Source organism: Oncorhynchus tshawytscha, linkage group LG20 (genome assembly GCF_018296145.1).
Source record: "Oncorhynchus tshawytscha isolate Ot180627B linkage group LG20, Otsh_v2.0, whole genome shotgun sequence".
Taxonomy (NCBI): domain Eukaryota; kingdom Metazoa; phylum Chordata; class Actinopteri; order Salmoniformes; family Salmonidae; genus Oncorhynchus; species Oncorhynchus tshawytscha.
In genome coordinates this window covers 44,519,758-44,531,460 of record NC_056448.1, presented here as the reverse complement: position 1 = coordinate 44,531,460, position 11,703 = coordinate 44,519,758, and the positions used below count along the sequence as shown (strand labels likewise).

General features: G+C 43.5%; 1 protein-coding gene across 1 annotated transcript; it reads right to left on the bottom strand.

The window, feature by feature from the left end:
- Positions 1-4,887: 4,887 nt before the first annotated feature.
- LOC112236269 (zinc finger and BTB domain-containing protein 43) lies at positions 4,888-11,112 on the bottom strand. Its single transcript, XM_024404852.2, has 2 exons — positions 11,003-11,112; positions 4,888-6,741 (listed from the first exon to the last, which is right to left on the bottom strand). The coding sequence occupies exon 2, from the start codon at positions 6,720-6,722 to the stop codon at positions 5,301-5,303; it is 1,422 nt and encodes a 473-aa protein (XP_024260620.1). The 5' UTR covers positions 6,723-6,741; positions 11,003-11,112; the 3' UTR covers positions 4,888-5,300.
- Between the last annotated feature and the right edge of the window lie 591 nt (positions 11,113-11,703).

The following is an 11,703-nucleotide window of genomic DNA, read 5'->3' as shown; positions in this document are numbered from 1 at the left end:
AATTTAGTTCAGGAGTAAAAATTGGCTTAACAAGTCACATAATAAGTTGATGATTTTTTTAATGACCACCTCATCTTTGTACCCCACACATACAATTATTTGTAAGGTCACTCAGTCGAGCAGTGAATTTCAAACACAGATTCAACCACAAAATACAGGGAGGATTTCCGATCCCTCAAAGAAGGGCACCTATTGGTAGATGGGTAAAAATAAAAAAGCAGACATTGAGTATCCCTTTGAGCATGGTGAAGTTATCAATTACACTTTGGATGGTGTATCAATACACCCAGTCACTACAAAGATACAGGTGTCCTTCCTAACTCAGTTGCCGGAGAGGAAGGAAACCGCTCAGGGATTTCACCATGAGGCCAATGGCGACTTTAAAACATTTACAGAGTTCAATGGCTGTTATAGGTGAAAACTGAGGATGGATCAACAACGTTGTAATTACTCCACAATACTAACCTAATTGACAGGTGGAAAAGAAGGAAGCCTGTACAGAATCCAAATATTCCAAAATATGCATCCTGTTTGCAACAAGGCACTAAAGTAATACTGCAAAAAAATGTGGCAAAGCAATTCACTTTTAGTCCTGAATACAAAGTGTTATGTTTGGGGAAAATCCAATACAACACATTACTGAGTAGCACTCCATATTTTCAAGCACCGTGTTGGTTGTATCATGTTATGGGTATGCTTGTAATTGTTAAGGACTGGGGAGTTTTTCAGGATAAAAAATAAAACAGAATAGAGCTAAGCACAGGCAACATTCTAGAGGAAAACCTGGTTGTCTGCTTTCCACCAGACATTGGGAGATTAATTCATCTTTCAGCAGGACAATAACCTAAAACACAAGGCCAAATCTACACTGGACAACTTGCTTGCCAAGGAGACAGTGAATGATCCTGAGTGGATGAGATACAGTTTGACTTAAATCTACTTGAAAATCTATGGCAAGACCTGAAAATGGTTGTCAAGCAACGATCAACAACCAATTTGGCAGCGCTTGAAGAATTTTGAATTGGAATAAAAGGGCAAATGTTGCACAATCCAGGAACAGCTCTTAGAGACTTACCCAGAAAGACTCCCAGCTCTTAGAGACTTACCCAGAAAGACTCCCAGCTGTTAGAGACTTACCCAGAAAGACTCCCAGCTCTTAGAGACTTACCCAGAAAGACTCCCAGCTCTTAGAGACTTACCCAGAAAGACTCCCAGCTCTTAGAGACTTACCCAGAAAGACTCCCAGCTCTTAGAGACTTACCCAGAAAGACTCCCAGCTCTTAGAGACTTACCCAGAAAGACTCCCAGCTCTTAGAGACTTACCCAGAAAGACTCCCAGCTCTTAGAGACTTACCCAGAAAGACTCCCAGCTCTTAGAGACTTACCCAGAAAGACTCCCAGCTCTTAGAGACTTACCCAGAAAGACTCCCAGCTCTTAGAGACTTACCCAGAAAGACTCCCAGCTCTTAGAGACTTACCCAGAAAGACTCCCAGCTCTTAGAGACTTACCCAGAAAGACTCCCAGCTCTTAGAGACTTACCCAGAAAGACTCCCAGCTCTTAGAGACTTACCCAGAAAGACTCCCAGCTCTTAGAGACTTACCCAGAAAGACTCCCAGCTCTTAGAGACTTACCCAGAAAGACTCCCAGCTCTTACAGACTTACCCAGAAAGACTCCCAGCTCTTAGAGACTTACCCAGAAAGACTCCCAGCTCTTAGAGACTTACCCAGAAAGACTCCCAGCTCTTAGAGACTTACCCAGAAAGACTCCCAGCTCTTAGAGACTTACCCAGAAAGACTCCCAGCTCTTAGAGACTTACCCAGAAAGACTCCCAGCTCTTAGAGACTTACCCAGAAAGACTCCCAGCTCTTAGAGACTTACCCAGAAAGACTCCCAGCTCTTACAGACTTACCCAGAAAGACTCCCAGCTCTTAGAGACTTACCCAGAAAGACTCCCAGCTCTTAGAGACTTACCCAGAAAGACTCCCAGCTCTTAGAGACTTACCCAGAAAGACTCCCAGCTCTTAGAGACTTACCCAGAAAGACTCCCAGCTGTTAGAGACTTACCCAGAAAGACTCCCAGCTCTTAGAGACTTACCCAGAAAGACTCCCAGCTCTTAAAGACTTACCCAGAAAGACTCCCAGCTCTTAGAGACTTACCCAGAAAGACTCCCAGCTCTTAGAGACTTACCCAGAAAGACTCCCAGCTCTTAGAGACTTACCCAGAAAGACTCCCAGCTCTTAGAGACTTACCCAGAAAGACTCCCAGCTCTTAGAGACTTACCCAGAAAGACTCCCAGCTCTTAGAGACTTACCCAGAAAGACTCCCAGCTCTTAGAGACTTACCCAGAAAGACTCACAGCTGTAATCGCTGCCAAAAGGTACTTTAACAAAGTATTGACTCAGGGGTGTGAATACTTATGTAAATGAGATATTTCTGTATTGTCAAAAAAACATGTTTTCACTTTGTTATTATGGGATGTTGATGGGTGAGAAAATATCTATGTAATCCATTTTGAATTCACGACTAAACGTAGAATTAGTCAGGAGGTAGGAATACTTTTCTGAAGGCACTGTACATGTTTGGAGTGCCTCAAAGAATGCTATTTTCAAAATTGAAATGTATATCTCATTAAAAAGGGGCAATCTGCAATTGCTACATCCATTTTTGGACTTAAAGAATATAACTTATGCCTCTGAGCTTGTTCAACTGTCATACCCCCATCAGAACCCAACATATAATCTTATTTTACACCAATGTTTGCAAACAATGTAAACCAACACTATATATCCTCAAACCATGGTTAAAACTATCATGTTGATATCATGGATGTTCAGTCCTAGCATCCATAGCTCCGTCTACGAATTTGAGAGCGGTTACATTTCTCCAGCGCCATCCCTCAACTTTTAACAGAAACAGGGGGCGGAGAGAACTCTTTGTCATTGTTTCAACTACTGATCGCCCCTTTAAACTAAAGTATGTTCAAAATGGCAAATAAAATGCACAAATCAATATCAAAAGCACTATTCCATAGCTCAGTATCCTCATGTTTTATTGACCTAACTACAGTACATTGGCACACCTCAACAAACACTACTCACCATCATGTAAACCTACCATAATTTCCTACAACTGTACCAGTATGTCCAAGATACATCGTCTCATTTACACGATCCACTCCCCTCCCAAAAAAAAACATCAATAAATTAGATATTTATACACAATTATTTTTGAAGTGATAGATATGATAAGTCATTGGATGGCAAACGACATGTGAGGTTTCAAAATGAAGACTCATCAGGGGAATCGCTGGCTAATTGATATGATGAACAGCACTGCTCTCCCAACATCCAGACACCTGAGGAAAGGGACACTTTCTAAATGAGGGGGACTGAAGAAAATACGAATAATCCTCATCCACATAGTTAACAAAAGAAAGGCCCATATTTGATTATTTTTTTTTAAACAGTAAATGTAATGGCTGTGGTTGTGTCTATGTGAGAACATTGAGGTAACGTAGACCCCACATTGGATGTGTGACCAAACACATTCTTGCTCCAAAGTCAATTTACATACACTCCACATCGCTCCTGTTAAGTAGCTGCAGTCCATTCCGAAAATTATTTAGAGCCCTTGCATTTGTCCACCTTTTGTTACGTTACAGCCTTATTCTAAAATAGATTAAATAAATAAAAAATCCTTATAAATCTACACACAATACCCCCATAAAGATCATCCTTGAAATGTTTCTACAACTTGATCGGAGTCCACCTGTGGTAAATTCTATTGATTGGACATTATTTGGAAAGGCACACACCTGTCTATATAAAGGTCCCACAGTTGACAGTGCATGTCAGAGCAAAAACCAAGCCGTAGAGCTCCGAGGCAGGATTTTGTCGAGGCACAGATCTGGGGAAGGGTACCAAAAACATTCTGCAGCATTGAAGGTCCCAAAGAACAGAGTGGTCTCCATCATTCTTAAATGGAAGACGTTTGGAACCACCAAGACTCTTCCTAGGGGGTGAAGGGCCTTGCTCAGAGAGGTTACCAAGAACCCGATGATCATGCTGACAGAGTTCCAGAGTTCCTCTGTGGAGATGGGAGAACCTTCCAGAAGGACAACCATCTCTGCAGCACTCCACCAATCAGATCTTTATAGTAGAGTGGCCAGACGGAAGCCACTCCTCAGTAAAAGGCACACGACAGCCCACTTGGAGTTTGCCAAAAGGCACCCATAGGACTCTCAACCATGAGAAACAAGATTCTCTGGTCTGATGAAACCAAGATTGAACTCTTTGGCCTGAATGCCAAGCGTCACGTCTGGAGAAAAAATGGCACCATCCCTACGGTGAAGCATGGTGGTGGCAGCATCACGCTGTGGATATGTTTTTCAGCGGCAGGGACTGGGAGACTACTCAGGATCTAGGGAAAGATGAACAGAGCAAAGTACAGAGTGATCCTTGATGAAAACCTGTTGCAGAGCGCTCAGGACCCCACACTGGGTCAAAGGTTCATTTTCCAACAGGACAAAGACCCTAAGCACACAGCCAAGACAGAGCAGGAGTGGCTTCGGGACAAGTTCTTGAATGTCCTTGAGTGGCCCAGCCAGAGCCCGGAATTGAACCCGATCGAACATCTTTGGAGTGACCTGAAAATAGCTGTGCAGAGTTTGAGAGGATCTGCAGAGAATGGGAGAAACTCCCCAAATACAAGTGTGCCAAGCTTGTAGCGTCATACCCAAGAAGACTCAAGGCTGTAATCGTTGCCAAAGATGTTTGAACAAAGTACTGAGTAAAAGGGTCTGAATACTTATGTAAATGTGATATTTACATGTTTTATTTTTAATAAATGAGCAAAATCCTGTTTTTGCTTTGTCATTATGGGGTCTTGTGTGTAAATTGATAAGGGGACTAAAAAAACAATTTAATACACTTTAGAATAAGGCTGAAACGTAACGTAATTAGGAAAAAGTCAAGGGGTCTGAATACTTTCAGAATGCCCTGTATAGCAGTCCACACACCGCAGGACCTAAGGTTCTGATTCCACACTAGCAGATCTGACCAGACTACAAAGCTTTCCAGGATTCTGATCTTGGATCAGTTATATGTGATGCGTCGGTGGCTCAGGCCGCTGCTCGGATATATAACTCTAAATCCAGCTAAACTGATTGGAAGGTGGTCATCCAAGCAGCACTGTCTTAATCTGATCCCGGGACAGGCACATCTGAGCAGCCTATTCAGTGAAACTGATATGGGATAGTGGTGGGGGGTGAATGGTGGTTTGGAAATAACATCTGAGATCAGCAGATCTGGGCGGCCTGCTCGTTGACGGCGCACCGGGCCTGATGGACCCTGGTGCAGGAGGACGTGTGTCTGTTGAAGCTATCCCGCCACATGAAGCGCTTGGCACACAGGCTGCACTCGTAGGGCTTGACGCCCGTGTGAATCTTCATGTGGCCGACCAGGTGGTGTTTCATCTTGAAACTTTTGCCACACACGGCGCAGCCGTACGGCCGCAAGCCCAGGTGCATGCTCATGTGCCGGTCCCGCTGGCTCTTGTGAGTGAAGCTCTTGCCACACTGGCAGGGATACAGCTTGTAGACCACTGAGGCGAAGCCCGAGTGGGAGGTCTCTTCCTGGAGGCCACCAGGGGTTCCTTCTCCTCCACCACCACTCTCCTCAACTCCGGTTGCCCCTTCTAGCAGGTTATCTTTCAGTCCAAGCGGTGTCCCGTCGGCCTTGTCGGTGGAGAAGCCCTCTATGGAGGTACCGTAGAAGTCCAGAGGATCCTCCTCCAGGCTCTCCTCCAGCTGAGCCACCGGTTTCTCATCAATGCCGTGGTCCAGGGAGCTCCTGCTGGCTGAGGCCTGGGAGTGGGTAAGTTTCAGCTGCTCAGGGTCAGTGACCGCAGGGTCCCCGCTAAAGAGGGCCCCGTCGCCCTTGCAATCTGCGCGCCTTTCTGACTTTACGTGGACCCATTTCCTGTGGCCCATGATACTGGGTGGGACATAGGCAGGTCTGGAGTACTGGTAGTCCCCCTCGCCACCCTCTTCAACGTCCCCATCCTGGCTGGCGACCTCACTACCTGAGCCATCGTGGTCGACCGGTGGCGAGCAGCTTCCGCTGGGCTGGGTGCTGTTGTTCTCCAGAGTGGGAGGGGAGAAGCTGTTCTCCAGGAGCTGGTCCATCTCCATTTTGGCAAAGCCCTCTACTGCTCCTCCTCCTCCACCATCCTCCAGGCCCATGGAGCCGTCCCCAGGGCTGTGGTAGCTACTGTCCCCAGGGAAAGGCCTGTCCCTCAGCCCACCAGAAGACTTGTGCACTAATGTGCTAGCGCCGCTTCCTACCACCTCTAAGAGCTCAGTGCATTTGTCCACCACGTGCCACATCTGGAGGAAGCTAGCTGCCGTGAGGAAAGCTACCACCTCGCCGGCAGGTAGGTGCAGGGTGCCCGTGTAGCAAGAGAGGAGGAGACGTTCGAACACGCACGGGTGCATGACGTCAGGTAAAACGCAGCGGGCACTGTTTTTAAGGAGCACTTGGTCGCAGAAGTAGGGCGAACTGGCGGCCAAGATGGCCCGGTGAGCACGGTACTGGTGTCCCTGGATGACTACGATGATGTCACAGAGCTGGCCCCTCTGCCGCTGCTGGTTGAGCTTCTGCAGCATGGTTCCGGAGAAGTTTGGGAAGTCCACACGGAGCACATTCCCCTCAGACTCCATGGCAGCCAGAGGTCTAGATCTAGAATATGTAGAACATGAACAGGTCATTAATTGTGTTGATGTTAACTATGTGGGTTATAGATTTACACTGAGTATACCAAACATTAGGCCCAACTTCCTAATATTGAGTTGCACCTAGTTGGGGAACGGATTCTACAAGGTGTCGAAAGCATTCCACAGGGATGCTGACCCATGTTGACTCCAATGCTTCCCACAGTTATGTCAAGTTGGCTGGATGTCCTTTGGGTGGTGGACCATTCTTGATACACACAGGAAACTGTTGAGCGTGAAAAACCCTGCAACGTTGCAGTTCTTGACGCAAACCGGTGTGGATTTAACAATAAGGGATTATAGCTTTCACCTTTTTCCAGTCTATGTCATGGAAAGAGCAGATGTTCTTAATGTTTTGTACAGTCAGTGTAGATCAGAACAAATAGAACATGAATAGGTTATTAAAAAGGATAGTTCATGCAAAATCTATATGTGGGTCTGAATGCCCATGGTGACAGAATCTGCAATTATCCATTATTTACTTCCGGCGACAGCTTGGAGTTAGCATATGAGTGGAAACAGCCGAAACCGATGTTATCAAAGCTGCACTGCAAGCCACAACTTCCTGTCAATACTCGCAAAGAACCTGTCCACGTTTTCTTCGCCGTGAGACTTTTGTTATTTTTTTCGCTCGATATACAGTTTGGCAAAAAAAGTATTTAGTCAGCCACCAATTGTGCAAGTTCTCCCACTTAAAAAAATGAGAGAGGCCTGTAATTTTCATCATAGGTACACTTAAACTATGACAGACAAAATGAGAAGAAAAAAATCCAGAAAATCACATTGTAGGATTTTTAATGAATTTATTTGCAAATTATGGTGGAAAATAAGTATTTGGTCAATAACAAAAGTTTATCTCAATACTTTGTTATATACCCTTTGTTGGCAATGACTGAGGTCAAATGTTTTCAGTAAGTCTTCACAAGGTTTTCACACACTGTTGCTGGTATTTTGGCCCATTCCTCCATGCAGATCTCCTCTGTTTTGGGGCTGTTGCTGGGCAACACGGACTTTCAACTCCCTCCAAAGATTTTCTATGGGGTTGAGATCTGGAGACTGGCTAGGACACTCCAGGACCTTGAAATGCTTCTTACGAAAACACTCCTTCGTTGCCCGGGCGGTGTGTTTGGGATCATTGTCATGCTGAAAGACCCAGCTACGTTTCGTCATCAATGCCCTTGCTGATGGAAGGAGGTTTTCACTCAAAATCTCACGATACATGGCCCCATTCATTCTTTCCTTTACACGGATCAGTCGTCCTGGTCCCTTTGCAGAAAAACAGCCCCAAAGCATGATGTTTCCACCCCCATGCTTCACAGTAGGTATGGTGTTCTTTGGATGCATCTCAGCATTCTTTGTCCTCAAAACACGACGAGTTGAGTTTTTACCAAAATGTTATATTTTGGTTTTATCTGACCATATGACATTCTCCCAATCTTCTTCTGGATCATCCAAATGCTCTCTAGCAAACTTCAGACGGGCTTGGACATGTACTGGCTTAAGCAGGGGGACACGTCTGGCACTGCAGGATTTGAGTCCCTGGCGGCGTAGTGTGTTACTGATGGTAGGCTTTGTTACTTTGGTCCCAGCTCTCTGCAGGTCATTCACTAGGGGGTGTGGTGAGATGTGATCATTTTGACCCCACGGGGTGAGATGTTGCGTGGAGCCCCAGATCGAGGGAGATTATCAGTGGTCTTGTATGTCTTCCATTTCCTAATAATTGCTCCCACAGTTGATTTCTTCAAACCAAGCTGCTTACCTATTGCAGATTCAGTCTTCCCAGCCTGGTGCAGGTCTACAATTTTGTTTCTGGTGTCCTTTGACAGCTCTTTGGTCTTGGCCATAGTGGAGTTTGGAGTGTGACTGTTTGAGGTTGTGGACAGGTGTCTTTTATGCTGATAACAAGTTCAAACAGGTGCCATTAATACAGGTAACGAGTGGAGGACAGAGGAGCCTCTTAAAGAAGAAGTTACAGGTCTGTGAGAGCCAGAAATCTTGCTTGTTTGTGGGTGACCAAATACTTATTTTCCACCATCATTTGCAAATAAATTCATTAAAAATCCTACAATGTGATTTTCTGGATTTTTTCCCCCTCATTTTGTCTGACATAGTTGAAGTGTACCTATGCTGAACATTACAGGCCTCTCTCATCTTTTTAAGTGGGATAACTTGCACAATTGGTGGCTGACTAAATACTTTTTTTGCCCCACTATATGTGATAACTAACCTGTTCCTGGCAAAACTTTCTTCGTTCTCGATTCAGCGATAAAAAGTATCTTAGAAATGTCAGGTGTCCAGGTGCAGGTGTTTCTACAAATGCCAGCGAAAATTCTGAAAGATATTAAATCCATGTTTTGTACCAAGTGAGAAATGCCTCGTGAATGTGTGTAGATCTTTATTTTGGTAGCACTGTGTGGCCGCGGCACATAGAAACAACTAGTTCCTGCAAAGACGTTGGGAAATGCAAGATGCCTGGCAGCTTAAATGGCGAAAGAACTCCTCACTGGATTTGAAATCTTTCTGAGTTTTCGTTGGTTTTTGTAGAACCACCTGCAATTGGACATGGACATTTCGAACATACTTTTTTCCCCGAATTGAGAACAAAGGAAGTTTTGCCAAGAACAGGTTAGTTGAACAATCTATGGCGTCGTTTTATATAGAGCTTTCCTGTAATGACCATCATGGTAACATAGTAATCACATATCTGGTGTACAAACTGGTAGCTCCAGCTTTGATAACATCGGATTGGCTGTTTCCACTCATGGAAAACTGATGATGCTAATATGCTAACTCCAGGCTGTTAGCCAGAAGTAGATAATGCATAATTGTGGATTCTGTCATCATGGGCCTTCAGACACAACTCAAGGTAAGGGTAATTTGATCCAAATATAGATTTTGCATGAACTATCCTTTTAATTGTGTTGAAGTTAACTATGTGTGTTCTATCTCCTGTATTGTTTAAGATCAAGTTTTATTTGACACATTCACTTATACAGGGATAATGCTTAACTTGCAAGCCCTACCCAACAGTGCAGTATTCAATATAAACAAGTAGAACTAATAACAAAATCTGAATTTTAAAAAACCCACAATAAATAAGAGAGGAAGATATATACAGGGTCAGTTATGTACAGGGCCATCTACATATAGGGTCAGCTATATACAGAATCAGTGCCACAGAGAGGAAGCTATATACATGGTAAGTGCCAGTACCACATGTACAATGTGCAGAGATACTGGAGTATTGAGGTAGATATGTACATGTATCCACATTTAAAAAAATACTACAGTACAAACTATAGAATTATATAGTATACTGTAGAATACTATACTGCAGATTGTAGTATCCCTTGATCATGTGTGGTACCTACTATAGAATGTTGTAGTATACTGTATAATACTATAGTAAATACTATAATATTATCCTCAAAAAAGTACTTTAATAAATACTACAATAATGTTTGCAAAAACACTACACTTTTTAAAGTATATTAAATACTACTGTTTTAAATTTGCACCCTGCCTATTCCTTTCCCCCATATTGCAATTTGTGCCACCCATAAGTTTAAAAAAACAAGCTACAATCCAAGTATAGACAATATATTGTGTTCCCTACAGGTTATAGAAAAGAAAGACCACAGTCCTATCGATCTACAAGTTATAGAACATAATACTAGTAAACGTTCACTCCCACTTAGCTAGGAGATGCGATAAAAACACAACATCTTTGATTAACTATCCATGCCAACTTATAAGAACGTAGCGACATATTCCATAATCATATTCATCAAAGGAGACCACACCGAGTAGCTTCAACTTGCTAAAGATGGCCATTATCATTTACATACGTGGGGTGTGCACTCAATAATGGTACTCAATGATATAAGCTGTGACCAACAAAATACAATTGAAAACTCAATTAGGTAAAAACGTAGGTAAGCTATATAGCTTTTGATTTCAACATCGGCAAACTGTTATGTGCCCACCTATTTGCATACCGAATACTACGTGCAAGTGTCACATTTCCATTTTCCTTGTGATTCACCCGATCCTGAAAAATCATGTTGCAGAAGCTGGCTAGCTAGGCTAGCCTATGGCGCTAACCAAGTAGCCATGCACTGGATACATCAAATCCTGACGATTAAGATGAATTTCTACGTTTTCAAGAATGACTGGCCATACGTCAATATCTCGGTATTGTACGTGCATGAAACATAGAGTTGTCTCACCTTCGATTTCATTTCTATCTCTTGATTTAGAATACAACAGTCGCTTCTCTTCCGAGTTCCACTGGAAATCTTTCAGCCCACGTCATCACGTAACCAAGAATCGCATGGCGCATGATGAGCAATGTAAACAAACCCGCCCCCAGCCCGCCCTCACTGTCTGGGTTGCCAGATGAGTTGGAATCTTTGGTTGGAGGAGGGCCTTCTAAAAATGTTGTAGGTTTATCGGACAGATTCTTACTTCTGTAGATTCATACATAATGTTGGCATACAACAATGTCCCCCCGCCTAAATTCTTAAAGTTCAAATAATATGTCTTTTAAATGACATATTTGAGTTCATCTCATCCGAAAGAAAACACATATTAAATACAACCCTGATGTGCAACGTAGTGAGACGATGAGCTGATATTTGGCAGAAAAAGACCGGAAAGGAAGAAGTTATTTGGCAGGACATTCTTGAAAAATACCTATTGGAAACGTTGGGTGTATGCGTGCTGGTTCTAAATGAATGAAAATACTGAGCATATGTCTTTGATATCCTGCGCATGCTTTTCCCTGTGGATATATTTGTATATTCTTGAGACCACAATGATACCTCTTTGCATTATTATTATTTTTAAAAAATATAAAAAAATGTTGGGGGGGGGGTATTTATGAAATGACGTGTGAACAACACTTGGTGGCAGTACAGGCTAACCTGAG